Below are 14,370 nucleotides of genomic sequence, written 5' to 3'. Positions count from 1 at the left end.
CAGTACCTTCTTCATCAAGGCTGGCATAGCTTTGTCCTTCAGCGAGAATGCCATGCTTTTCATCCTTCCACTCCTGGCTAACCGCACACACTATTTCCTGTGAGGCTGCCTTTAGGGCTGTAATGGAATTGCACCGTTTCTTTGAAGGTGAAGGCTTTAAAGCTGCATTACCAAATGAACATAAGTGTTGAATGATGCCATCTTATCTCTCAGCACATCTTTAACAGCATATAGAAAAGTAAGTCATCTAGAAAATCTGGGTATTGCATACAGATGAAGAACATGTCCAGACAGAAACATACTTAAAAACCATTATATTATAGCTAGAGCCAAAGGTATTGTTATTTGATCTGCAAGGGAAGTACTTTTGTCTTTTTTAGTTTCTTACTGCTTATTATAAGACAATAATTCAAGTCACTGACATCACTAAGTTAAAAAACTCCTATGGAGTATCAACCCATGTAATCAGAGACAGAATGATACAGACAAAAAAACCCCAAACCCAGGAAAACTGAAAAGACATTTGGAGTATTATAATAATTTTAGATGTTACAATCATTTTTTTGAGCTTTGAACTACTGCTATGTAATGACACTGCAGAATTTCCACTTCAGATTCATGTGTCAAACATTTTCTTTGGGTACAATAAACACTTCCAAAATCTTGATGCCCTGCACACTTAGGTATGAGCATCCCTTACAATTCTTACCAGGGCTTGCCTATTTAAAAAGCATTTTGAGTGAAACTCTAGGAACTGATCATTGCCACTACTACTGAACCATGACCCCCAACTGTAGTTCTTCTCCAGAAGGACTTCAACTAATTCATTTAGTGTTTTTCAGCCGCTGGCTGCTGATGTCTGCATTGGCTGCAAAGTTTCTTCAGATGCACTACAACATTCATTGCTGTACTACAAAGCTCAAATTAAAAACATCAAGTCACTTGGCCAAAGACTGAAGAAAAGGATCAGATGCATAGTTCCAGGGTATTTTTAAAAGAGAACATAGTAGATAGCTGCTGACCTAGACTCTGCCCAAGGCTAAATCTGCTTATTAAGTTTCTGTTGTTAATTGTGCATGGTTGTTGCGTGCACTAGGGGAAAAACATAGATTCAGAACAGGGATTAAGCATTTAAACTGAAATGTCTGACTCAAAGCTTAGAAATAATGTTCCTGAAGGCAGGAACAGTCTCAATTCTTTATTTTGTGTAAGAACGATAATGTATTTGAACCATTAATCTATATAAAAATACATTAACAGCCCTGTATACAGAGGAAATCAGTAAGAATAGGATACTAAGAAAGGTTAATAGCCTGGAAAAATGAGACAGATGAATTAAGATTAGAGAGAAAATTAGGCATTATATGCTTTAATTGTACATTGTAAGCTTCAAATACAGAACAGGTTGTGTCTTGTCCTGGAAGAAATCTAGCAGTCAGATTTAGAAAGAACTGGGGAAGAAAGACTCAAATGTTGAGGAAACATATATGGCATTTATTTTGTCAAACAGAAGTATCAAGTATCAAGAAAGGAGCAGACACTCCTTATTCTTTATTAATGCAGAGGAGTTCCTTTGACTAATGTCTCAGACAACAGAAATCCCACCAGTTTTCTGACAAAATTATGCTAAGATTTAAAGAGAACTGAGTCTTAGGGGACTCCTTTCTCCTTTCAGCTGAACTTTGCTTCATATTTTCTCATATTATATCAGGCTCTTGTATTTTCTTGTTAATCAATCTTTTCCAAAGGATTTAACACCTTCAATCATTCATTTATTCTAGTATTTGTAGTAATTCTTGTCTTTCTTAAATATCCTCTAGTTCTAGCATTTATATGTATTTTATTCTCCCTCTGTCCACACAGACTTGTTTCTCACTCCAGATAAATAATGAAAACGTTAAGAGACCAGCATAACATTGGTCAAAAAGTATTTGCAAAATACCTTCTATCAGTTTAAGACAATGCCATATGCTCAATACTCCTGTAGTATTTGAGCCAAGTGTCCATTCCATATTTTGACACTCAAACTCCAAAGCAAATACAGTTCCATGATCAGGACTATGAAACTGCTAATTCAGGTCCATTTAAAAGTACAAGTTCCTCTACAAACTAGATAGTTCTAGCCCATCAGTTTGTACTTCTTTGTCAAGAACTCTGCTTCATAAAAAAACCTTAAAACTCAGAAAACACTCTCTCCTAAATGGCAAGCAAAACCAGCCCTTCTCTTGCAAGAAAGAAAGAAAAGATGCAATTTCAGGACCACCTCCATGGGTTTAAAAAATAATCTTGTAGTAAAGCAGCAAGTTAGCATGGATGCACACTATTTAAAACACCTAATCTATATGTCTTACTGTGAGGTTTTACACCACTTGTGATAATTGCTGGAGAAAACCTCATTGCTCACATAATCAGAACAAAGAACAGCCCCATCAAACCTTTGGCTTTTCCCAAAGAACAGCCACATCAAACCCCAAGCACTCACCTTTGCATTGCCAGTATATGTATTAGGTCTTCCCTACAGCCTTCCTTACTGTACACACATTGAGCACATCTCAGCAGTTGTCATAGAATGGCTTGCGCTGGAAGGGATCTTAAAGATCATCTATTTCCAACTCCCAATGACCCCAGGGACACCTTCCACTAGACCAGGTTGCTCAGATTCCCATCAAAACTGGCCTTGAACACTCCCAGGATGGGGCATCTACAATTTCTCTGGGCAATCTGTTCCAGTGCATGATCAACCTCACTGTGAAGAGCTTCTTCCTAACACCTAACCTAAACCTACCCTTCTTCAGCTTAAAGCAATTCCCTCTTGTCCTATCACTATATGACCTTTTAAAAAAGTCCCTCTTCAGCCCTCTTGTAAGCCCTTTTTAGGTACTATAAGGCTGCAAAATTTCCCTAGAGACCTCTCTTCTCTGGGCTGAACATCACCAACTTGCCTTATTTGACTTCATAGGAGAGCTGTTCCATCCCTCTGATCATCTTGTTGACCCTCCTCTGGACTCTCTCCAACAGGTCCCTGTCCCTCCTGTGCTGGGACCCCAGAGCTGATGCAGTGTTCCAGGGCAGAGGGGCAGAATCCCCTCCTGGCTCTGCTGCTCACACTGCTCTGGATGCAGCCCAGGACATATCTGGCTTTCTGGGCTGTGAGTGCTCATTGCTGGGTCATGTCTGCCTCTCACCCACCAGCATTCACAAGTCCTTCTCCCCAGGGCTGCTCTCCATCTGTTCATCCCCAGCCTGTGTTGACACGAAGGGTTGCCCCAACCCAGATATATCACTTCGCAGTTGGCTTTGTTGCTTGATGAGGTTTCCCATGGATCCCCTTCTTGAGCTTGTCAAGGTCTCTTTTTTCCCCCATAACCATCCTCCTCTGCACTTGCAATGCTTCCGATTGAATTTCCTTCCAGTAGCATGATCAACTTATAGAGAAATTATCCATCAATTCATTAATATTGACAAGACTCCCCAAAAGTCTAATTTTCCTGAAAATAGAAATTTCCCTGTCATAACATATCATGAATTCAAGGGAATCACTGCTTAGGTTTAATTAAATTTTTTTTTCTTCAAATGTTCCTTCACTCTACTTAAAATATCTCAGTTGTTTTAGTACAGCAACTCTCAGCTTTTTCCTTTCATCTGTCTATCCTATTCTTATTTAGAATTGAACAAAATGCTTATCATCTACACTTCTGCCTTCTTGTTGCGTTATCAGTTTTCCCTCTTCTTTCATCCACTTTTTGACATAATAATGTATGTTCCAATCTGCCAGGCCTCTCACACTGGTTTTCATGGGCAGACTCACAATTCACAAGCTCCATTGGTCTACAGAAAAGTGGCATATCTTCAGACAACATGCAGAGCAACAAAGGCCTTTACAGTCTGAAAAAAACTGAGTTCCAGCGGTAGAAAATGTAGTGAAAATAAAACTTGATCTGAACTTTGATGGGAGAAGCCAGCATGAAGGTGTCTATAAACTTCTTTTAACTTATTTTCTGATTGGTAAGAGTTTAAATTAATTTCTCTGAGCTGAGTCAGTTTTGCCTGGAGCAGTAATTGCTGAGTGGTCTCTCCCTGTCTTTGTTTGGACTCACCAGCCCTTTGTTATAACTTCCCCCGGCTAGCTGAGGAGGAGGAATGATAGAGTGGCTAGGTGGTCACCTGAAGCCAACGTTTTTTAATAAATTAAAATCAGTGGAGGTATTTCTACAAATAGTAGCTACAGGACTGGACACATCATTAGATCATGAAACTTATCTTTATAATAATGCTAACATATAGGAATCTCTTTTACCTTTAGACAGACTGATGTGACAAAAACAGATAGCAAATAATTGTCTGTAATTTTACTATTAGGGTATAATCCCAATTTGCCAGAAATTTAGTTTCTTGATTTGAGCTATGAAAGTGCTACATGATGTTGAAGAAAGGCTTGCTTTATTGTCAAGATAGGAGCATTATAAAGTTATGATTATAAAAATATCTAAAAGACTAGAAGTCACTAATTCCTTACCTTGAACTTTTTTGAAAACTCTTGCATTCATAAACTTTAAAAATCTGTCTGCATAAAAACTTGGTCGATGAACTGAAACAGTATCCTACAAGATTGAAAGAGGTCTCAGTCACATTTTCCATAAGTAAATCACAAGTATCGTGTCAATAAAGAAGCTAAGCACCTCAGGTGAATGATATTATGCATTTCAGGCATAGTCAAAACTGAATAATTACCATTTCTTTTCCCTTTTAAAGGTTAATTCTTCAAGAACTTGTCAGGTATTTCATTTATGAAATGATGAGTTATGGATTATATGGCTCTATCCTGCAAAATCTCCCAAGCATTTGAAATCAATTTTTTCAAATTGTGTATATTTTTCTGTTACAGATTCATCAATGTCCTGCTAAGTGGCTAGTCTTGTATAAGTTCTAAGGACAAGCCGATAATATTAGTTGTTATTTGAAAGCTCAACAAATAAAATCAGAGCATGTATTGAGAAGCTTTCAGCAGCAGCTCAAACCACATGATGATGTTAGACTACAAATATACCAGAGCTAGTTTTTTTCCTGGTCAACATGAGTCAACATTCCACTAGCTATCAGCAGTTTCAAAAAATAAGATCTACTTACCCCATCATAAACAAGAGCTTTCCAAGAATGTTCCAGCTTCTTCATTAACCTAAGTATGTAAAAAACAAAATCAGAACTGCCTTATAAAATTTCCACTTCTACAAGTAATTTCGTCTTATTCAGTGGAAATTCATTGGAAGTTGAAGTTCAGCTTACCTGTAAGACTGGAGAATATCAATAATACCCATAAATAGAAGCAGTTTTTCTCCTTTATGGCTTTTTGCTGGAATACCTCCCATTCTGAGAGAAACAACATAGTTAGAGTATCTTTTAAGACCACCAGTTACCCACTGAAGTGTACACACTTGCAAACCCAAAGGAATGGACAACATTAAAGCCAGATGCCGCATTGCAAAGTCTGTTAAATGTGAGTCACTTAGCATGCAACGGATTTTAAATAGAAAATCTGAAGTATCTGGGACTCAGTGGTAAACATCCATCATTAAAAAAGGAGGAGTATTTTAATATATTTTTTGATAGAACTGGAAATACTCAGATGATCTGAAAATTGGAAAAAAGTATATATCAGTTTATTGCTAAGGAAAAGAAGTAATTTTAGATAAGAGAGGCAAGGAAGGACTCAACTTGTCAGGATCTGAGTAGCACTCTATTAGCTCAAGTGATCTAGGAGCCCAGGGTGGCAGCTAGTGCAACACCTCTGCTGTCATACAGCAGCACTGATGATCTTCTGGGTGAATGTGAGTTATAAAAATTAGTGAAATAAAGCTCTAATTTATATTCTAGAGCTCTCAACATCTGGAACCTCTCTAGGAATGCTAAATATCATAATTCTCGCATTTGTTTGCTGTAGGTTTAAGCACATTTTTCTATATCATTACTTATATACAGCTCCCTTGAGAACCAGGAGCTCCCTACACAGCTCCTTTGAGAACCAGGAGAAAAATAGATCCTTAATTTTAAATTAAATCCTCATTAGAATGAGGGACTTATTATATACAATGCTGAATGTTGAGGATAATGCTTGCACTAGCACTTAATATATTATGAAGGAAACAACAGAATAATGATTGTCAATGTACTCAAACTTCTATTACAGTTTTTGTTAGACAGAATAATATGAGGAAAGCATTTTAAGCAGATCTTAATCTGAGGAAATACCCTATATGACTGCACTTCAGTGGTTGATGATATCATTCTATGTATGGAATATAGTACTTCAAGATGAAAACAACTGCTATTGAAATATCCATTTCAATGTTAATTTATAGTTTTTTCTTCTTAGGTCTCACCAGGCTGCTTCCAGTTAAAATTAGATTAAAGCTGGGACTCTTGTAAAAGTTGTTTAATATAATCTCTTTTATACAATAATGCACTTGTGCATACATAAGTCACTCCGAGCTATCATGGTACAGTGTATTTAAAGATGATCAATCTGTTAATCAAGATTTCAATTTCCCTCTCTGTAGCAAATATTGATGATGCTGCTTTTGGAAAAAAAAAATAAATAAAAAGGCCTAATCTTTCACTTCCTGGAATGCAGCGTACTCATGAATGATTTGCCTGTTAATAGTTTTTAATAGTTTTAATAGTAATCTTAAAAGCAGGTTATGGCACTTACGTATTTGTTGCCTCTGTGGTGACAGAGTCTCCTGACTTCCCAGGGCCCTGTATAGATTCCATGGCTGTGGAATAGAGAACTTTCTGCCCTCCATGACGTTTTGCATCTGATGTGCTCTGGGAACACTCTCCTTCTTTTTCCTTCATGTTACTGCTCAATATGTGGATCCCCAGAAGCAGACTGTAATCCATGATCTTGAAACTTTCTAGAACCTACCGACAAAGAAGAAATGGCTACACTGAAACAAGAAAGGAATTACCCAGCAGGATTTTGCAAACCTAAGTGAAACCAGGCTTTCAAGGCACAAGCTTCTCTTACCAGGAAAATGTGTGAAATTACAGTTAAACAGAAACATTTTACTATCCTACACTAGTCAAAGGGCTAGTCATCTAATTAGCTCAATGCTCTTGTTACAACTGGGAAAGAAAGAGGCATAGCTGAAATGTAACTTGTTATTTTCTAGTCATGGAAGATAATTCTAGGCAGCACCTTTTCATTTGTAGCAAATAATCAATTAATGGCTCCATTACATATTTATGAACAAGAGACATTTTAAAGTAATTTCTAATCTGCGTTCCAGACCTTCCTGAGCATTTTTGCCTCTACAACTCTGTTATCTCCCCTCCACCTCCTGTTTATAACAGAAAGCATATTCTTGGAAAATTTTCAAATGTCAAAAAAACTGCATATTGGCTACCACCCTCTCATTAGCAGTGGGACCGGAGTACAAAATCATGCACCTCTCTACCAGGCTAAATAGGGCCTATCTAAACTCAAAAGACAAGTTTTACTGCTGAAGCATGACTTAAACAACCAGCCTTCTCATCTAGCTCTACCAACCATTTCTGTCTCTGGCAGCAGTAACGTTTCCTGTTTCTCTTGCACACATGTACTTCCATTTGTTTTAGTCAGCTACACCATTATGAAGTCTGGCATGCTGTCATTGGAAGGCAATACAGTTAAAGGCAACACCCAAACATGAACTAAAGCAAGCTGTGATCTCATCTAGTAATATAACCAAACTGTTCACAGACAGCAACTGTGTTAAATGTCTTACACAACAGCAGTGCTAAGGGGAGGGAGGAGCACCAGTAACAACCACGAGGGATATGCTGTGCCACTCACCTCTCCTTTACCTCATGAAGCTCAGTAGTGATTTATGATATGTTTTGGCACATAGTGCCCTAAGACAATGGTGTAATTTTTGTCACAGGATCAAGAGGCAATAGTAGGTCTTTTACATGAACAAGAAAAACAGTGATTTTACAGAGATGACAGAGCAGTAACTCCAGGTATGTAATTTTGATGAAGATTATCCAAGCATAAATATTTTTGGTTAAGCAGAAATGCACTTTTTTTTTTTCATTAAGAGAAAGGACAATTTCAGCACCTCTGAAGGTTTAAAAAAACAATTGGCAGTAAATCAGTAACTTAGTATAGATCTGTATGTCTTATTGTAAGGTTTTTATGCCACTTACCCTAATTGTTGGAAAAAATACTCTTTGCTCAGATAACCAGAACAGTGCTGAAACAAAGCATAGCACACTGTAATCTAAGTGCAGAAAGGCACAGCCTCATTCTGATTTTCAGACTCAAAGCATGACTTTAAGACACTGTGGGTTTACTCTTGCACAGAGTGATTCTACACAGTGGTGCCTTAGCTCAAATGGAACAAGAAAAAGCCGCTAATGTGTGCCCATAGTAGTCCACAGCATCTTCTGATGACAGAACTCAAAAAGGGTTTCAGGCACAACAAAAGAAGTGTATTTTAAATTACCATACCACAAGATTCTGAAATTTTATTGTGCATTGTGTAGAAATGCTGGTGGTTTACAATCATAAATTGCAAAAATAGCATGGCTAACAGGTACAAAGGCACTTGGTGCCAAAAAAGTTCCAATTTTCTTTTTTGCTTACTTATTGCTACCCTTTACTCAGACTTTGTCAAGAAGAAATTACAATATAAGATATTAATTAAAAATATGAAATCACTGAATGTTTGCCATCAAATACTGAAAGTGAATTCTGCATAGGCCAAAAAATAACGCCTTAGTAGTATAGTAAGCAACACTTTTCAAGCAAAGCCAGATTACAGCAGCTAGTCGGGCTCAGGAAAGGCATTGCCAGTTTTATTTTATAAACTACTGCTGCCTTCAATAGCTTCTTTAATGCACTTTGAATTAGGTCACATTAGACATATTATGATTTTACTGCACTAATTATGCAACCTATGTCTAGGATTGGATGTAGCCTCATGGGAGGTTGTGGTGTAATGTGCTGCTTCTTCTTCCACAGGGATCTCTTATGCGATAATATTAATCCTTCTGACTACATCAATTCATCACTGCCACTTAAACCCATACTACTTGTACAGTACAACAAACTATTCTGTGACAATTTATGATTTTGATGTAGGATTACTGAAAAACGTCATAAAACCAAGTAGGTATTTTGTTATTCCAGTTCATTATCAGACTGAAATACCTTCACATCCAATGGATTAACTGCAGTACAGATTCTTATGAACACCACCTAGCATGTCAACTCTAGCCCTTGTCCCCAGACACTCTGTTCACAGCCCTGCTCAGAGTCAGCATTGTCCTGTCCATGAAGTGTCTTCAGGATATCATATGTTCTGGTCCTGTCTGCCTGCAGGTTTGACACACAGTTCTGATTACCTCCCCTTAGAAATGTGATAACCAAACCAACCACTCCTTACACAAATGAACCTTTGTGACCATATCTAAGCATGCTTCACTTCCCGTTTGTTTCTAATGAAACTTCTGGTAAGAAATAAGTAACCAGAATAACAAGGAAGAATCTCATAAATCAGCACTCAACAAAAACTTCCTTTGTGTCAAACTCCCCAGGCTCTATTGAGACAGCAGTTTTACGTCTTGATAAAAGTAAATCAGTGGGATTTACGGCTGTATATATCAGAGGGGTACTCACATATGTATTTTTATTAATATTCAAAATACCAAATTGTGACAATTTTAAAATGTGTATGGTTTTCACATACAGCTGTACAAAATAATGTGATTCAACAAGGACAAGTTACAAAATGCAGAACATCAAGACATTTCTGGACATGTAGCATTCTATGAGAACATAAAAAGGCACAAGTCTTTTCTGATGCTAGGGTTTATTTGCAGACAGTTTTGATAATTTTAGAACTGCTTCTAAACTTTAGAACTGAGATGCAGCAGCAAGTTTTTGCTACAAAGGCACCAAAATGATAACCTAGCCTAAAGAAAAAACCCCACTCAAATAAATTACAGTATTACATGGTTATATTCATAGGTATATTCAAAAGGCAAAAGCCTGCAAAACACCTGACTCTATCCATGTGAGATCACTAGAAATTGACATTAACTCCTAGAAATGCACTACTTGTGTAGCTAAAGGGAGGAAAAACCCTAATCTTTGCTCATGTAACCACTCTGACACATACCTTGGTAGCAAAATGGCACTGCAAGGTTTCAGCAAGAATGGTCTTAACCATGCTGTGTACTAACCAAGTGTTGTATTTGATAATGACAAATAAACCTTCAGTTCATTAACTTGGCATTAAATTGTTCATCTTGATAGTATTTATATAGGTGTTAATTCACTAGCTACACAGATTCTGTCAACACAGTGTTGTCACTCAGTCACTAAGTACTGCTGGCACGGCTGACTTCAGCTGCTCTGAAAACTTCCAGATGGCAAGTGTCACTCACCCCTTGTAGCCTTAAACACTATTTTGTTTCATACAACATAAAAACCCATGGTAAAATGGCATCCAAAAATATGTTGTTTCAGAACAGGAAAAATAAACTCTGTGAATCAGATTTTCTTTCTTTTCTCAGAGCTAATCAGATGTTAAAGTATTCTTAGTGAATTCTTAGTGAAATAAAGTATTCTAAGTGAATCATCTTAGATATGGTTATGCTCCACTATCTTAGCCAGTGACTAACAGAGCAAAACAAGTATTTCTGCCATGAAATGTCATTTTTATTTTACATACAGCCAGCCCAAACTACGCACTGACAGAGAAATCTGCATTTAAATTTGCTATCCATGCAAAACAGCATGCAAAAAAAGTCGTCAGATTATTTTCATAAAAGGGTGAAGAAAAACACTACTCAAAAAAAAATACAAGCTTACGGAATGCAAGTACTAAAAGGATAACTGTGCAAGAAAGTATTTCCTCTCCTACAGGCATTTTGGAAAAGGGACATAGGAATTAACTCAATAGAAAGAAGACTGATTTTAAAATAAATCAATAATTACTCTTCAATTAAGGAGCTATATGAAATAAACACAAATTAAAGGACTGTGTCACAAGATAAGCATTTCTCAGGAGCAAGTGAACAAATGTCAATGCCTAAAAATGGGTATGGTTTAGAATAAATCTATCCCAAGGAAATGAATCACCACGTTCCCTCCAAAGCATATGTGGAATCACTTCTCATTTCAACAGAGTTATCAGAATACTGTAGTTAGATAACACTCCAAAAACTAACGATCTGGATTCTGATTTTAAAAGTAAAAGTAACAAATTTCTAATGTCAATTGATACTACAGGAGTGGTAATATATACAGATACAAGAGATCTACAGTATCATGCCATGGTCATTTTCCTCAAACTACCATTTCTGACAAAGAGGCCCTTCTTCTATGATTAGTACCTTCTCCATCTCTATGACACACCATGTCACCTTTTATTTCTGTCCTGTGCTGCCATTCAATATTTCATTAAGTTATGCCAACACCACTGCTTGCAAGGATATGCTGTAGAATGGGCCACTGAAGTTTTTTGGGTTAAAAAATTACCTGCTTTGATGCTTTAAGGTAGAAAAAAGGCAAAAATCTGCAACACACACTACACATACTACTAAGGGATTTGAAAAATTCTGTGAATAAATTTGGTCATACAAGATCTCCATCACAGTTGTTACAGGACAAAACAGGTGTGCATTCATACCATAAAACTTTTGCAGCCACTGGCTAAAACAGCAGTGATGAAAATAATACCCAAACCTCAAACTTAGGAGTTATGACCCTCTTTATCTTCAACTTTAAATTTTCTTGTCTTTATACACTTGTTAGTCAATTTTAAAATGTAATTTTCTCCAAAAAGTCCAGTGTTCTTTGCAATAAAGGTAAAATGCAGCCTCTCAAAAGCCATTAATTTCTCAGTAGTAAAAACATCCTGAAATTATTTTTTTGTTCTTAAAAACTGCATATCTACAATTTGCTTAATTGTTACTACTTCTGCAACAAGGCAAGGATAGGACAGCTACAGTAAGTCTCGGCAATAGTCTGGAATTTGAAAGCTAGTTCAAATTTTCAATTTGGCACTTTGTATGTATGACAAAATCACAAATGCTCCATCTTTAGGAACACTGTAATGTTTCACTCCTGGGCTCAGTTAAGGGGCAAAAACTGCAAAATTATCTGTGAGCAAAACTTTCAGACCCTGTCACATCAAGTGAGAACAACACAAGCAGGGCAAACAGCAGCTTAACAATGCTATCAACCTGTACCTGTCCCAGTGCAGATAATCTGGAGGCACCAGCCCATAAGGGATCACCACAAGCCACTCAGGTCCATTCTCTAACTGGGCAGGTCATGCATCTCCACACCAGCACCACAGGGAGGTGTGACAGACCAGAACTGATACTCCAGCAGTGCTCTACCACTGCAGCACTCCATTCCATGGGGAAGGAGTGTCAGCTATTGAGATGGTCTGTGTCAGCTGAGCAGATGGACCAGTTCAGCTAAGCAAGAAAGTCACAGCACAGCTTGAATGTGAAAAGGCAGCATACAGGACCGGGGAGGACAGAGAAGGTATGAAGAAGGAATAGAGAAACATTGCCTGGGCATCCAGGGATGGCAGCTATGGTCAAGGAAGCTAAAGGCTAGACAGAGTTGAGACTGGCAGAAAATATCAAGGCAAAAAGAAAAGCTTCTACTGCTAGGGGGAAAAGGCTGACCAATAAAAATGTGGGCCCATTACTGAATGGGGCAGGAGATTCAGTGACAGCATCACAAACCATAGCAGGTCCCCACCACCATTTTTCATCACCCAGAAGTTCTGCCAGGCTTTTGAACTTAGTGCTGGAGCTTAAGGAGGTGACAGGCTAGCAGCCAGGGATGTTTACATTAAAGAAGCAGGAGAAAAGTCCATGGCTTCCTGATTCTGATTGCAAATATGAACAATGGAAATGCAATCCAAATTTAAGGAACACAGAAGAGAATCTCTTAGTCTTCAAATACTAGAAAGATCAAAAATTTCCTTTCTTAAATGAATTCTTAATTTCAAGTGACAACATTAACTTTCTCACTTTAGAGTGGCAGTCAAAAGATGACAAGTTTAGAAGTCCTAAAACCTGGTCAGTTATCACTCATGCTAAGTACCCATCCAAACACCACATGGGCAGAAAAAAGCAGAGGCAAGACTGATGTACTTTTCGCAAAATGGATGGAATATTTCGGGTCTTTTTAAAGGCATAAGAAAAAGGCAGGTAGTCAGACCCAACCTCATTTGTTGAGCAAATTCAGCTATATGAGAGGCAACAGTGTCTGCTTCCTCTGTTTTACAATACAGAGTAAAACTTGTTTGAACAGAAAAAAAATGCCAGTTAACTTTTTTGTATACATATAACCTTCAGTCTATGTACATACATATATCTACAGATACACACAGACATATCCTTTATTGTGTATATGTGTATTTATGTATATACACTGATTACCATAGGATAATTTTCTTCTTTACATTTAATACTTTTAAAAGTTAGCTGGGCCTTTAAGAACTCTAGACTAATTTTAAAGCTGTTAATCTAAGATTACATACTGAAAAGAATTATATTAGTTCAGCATTCAAATAACATGTAGCAGAAGTTTTCCCAGACTTTCAAAGAACCAGTAAGAGTCCCTTTATATGTAACAATTAAATGATTGATTCTTGTTTTTACATTTCATTCCAGGTCCCTCTTTTAGATTCCCTTTATTATTTCCAATACAATAGATTCCCCCAAGCTTTGACTGGATAAGTAACTTTGGACAAGTGTGGGATGTACAGAAAGGCATCCAGATCCCCAGATGTGACATACTGATGCATTCTGTGTCATCACACATCATAAGAGCTCAGGAAATACTCACTGCAAGAGGCTGCAGAAAGAACAATGTGTGGTGTTAGATAAATGTCTCACACTGGATATGCAGCTGAACATTAGGTCACACAGCTTTACAAACCAATCACAAGGCATTGCAGACTTCTGTGATAGTAAAACAAAAAATTCTATTCATCTGCAAAAACAATGCTTTCCATCTTGTACCACAGGTGGCAATGAACAACAAACTCTGATATTCAGGGTGTCTCTTCTGTGTGGTGACTTCAGACTATACATTTTGCTTTTTTATTATGAAATTCTTCAGACAAAGCAAATTTTTTCTCTCCACAGCCCTATGAATCCTGGGAAGCTGAAAGATCTGGAGTCTCCCTTTTTCTACTTTATACTTTCTTAACCTTTCTACAGAAAAAAAAAAATCCATTTTACAGGAATTCCCTTTGTCCATAAGAGAAACTGATTCTATTCACCAAAGCCCTCTCAAAGAGCAATGATAGGTATCCCTCTCCTGTGCTGAAAATGTGATGTGGATGGCACTACTTC

The 14,370-nt window shown here is 37.4% G+C and overlaps 1 protein-coding gene across 3 annotated transcripts in view; it reads right to left on the bottom strand.

Annotated features, from left to right (window-relative positions):
* PIP5K1B (phosphatidylinositol-4-phosphate 5-kinase type 1 beta) overlaps positions 1–14,370 on the bottom strand; it is a 98,018-nt gene that overhangs the window by 18,732 nt on the left and 64,916 nt on the right. For all 3 annotated transcript variants that reach the window (XM_085041893.1, XM_085041891.1, XM_085041894.1), the window contains 5 exons: positions 6,707–6,918; positions 5,284–5,367; positions 5,128–5,176; positions 4,517–4,601; positions 7–162 (listed from right to left, as the gene is read on the bottom strand). In XM_085041893.1, the coding sequence (XP_084898019.1) occupies positions 7–162; positions 4,517–4,601; positions 5,128–5,176; positions 5,284–5,367; positions 6,707–6,918 (586 nt within the window). The remainder of the gene's footprint in view (positions 1–6; positions 163–4,516; positions 4,602–5,127; positions 5,177–5,283; positions 5,368–6,706; positions 6,919–14,370) is intronic.

Source organism: Lichenostomus cassidix, chromosome Z, assembly GCF_008360975.1.
Source record: "Lichenostomus cassidix isolate B80296 chromosome Z, HeHo_3.0, whole genome shotgun sequence".
NCBI classification, from domain to species: Eukaryota; Metazoa; Chordata; class Aves; order Passeriformes; family Meliphagidae; genus Lichenostomus; species Lichenostomus cassidix.
The sequence above is the reverse complement of the archived record's forward strand: the minus strand, read 5'-3'. Positions and strand labels throughout refer to the sequence as shown.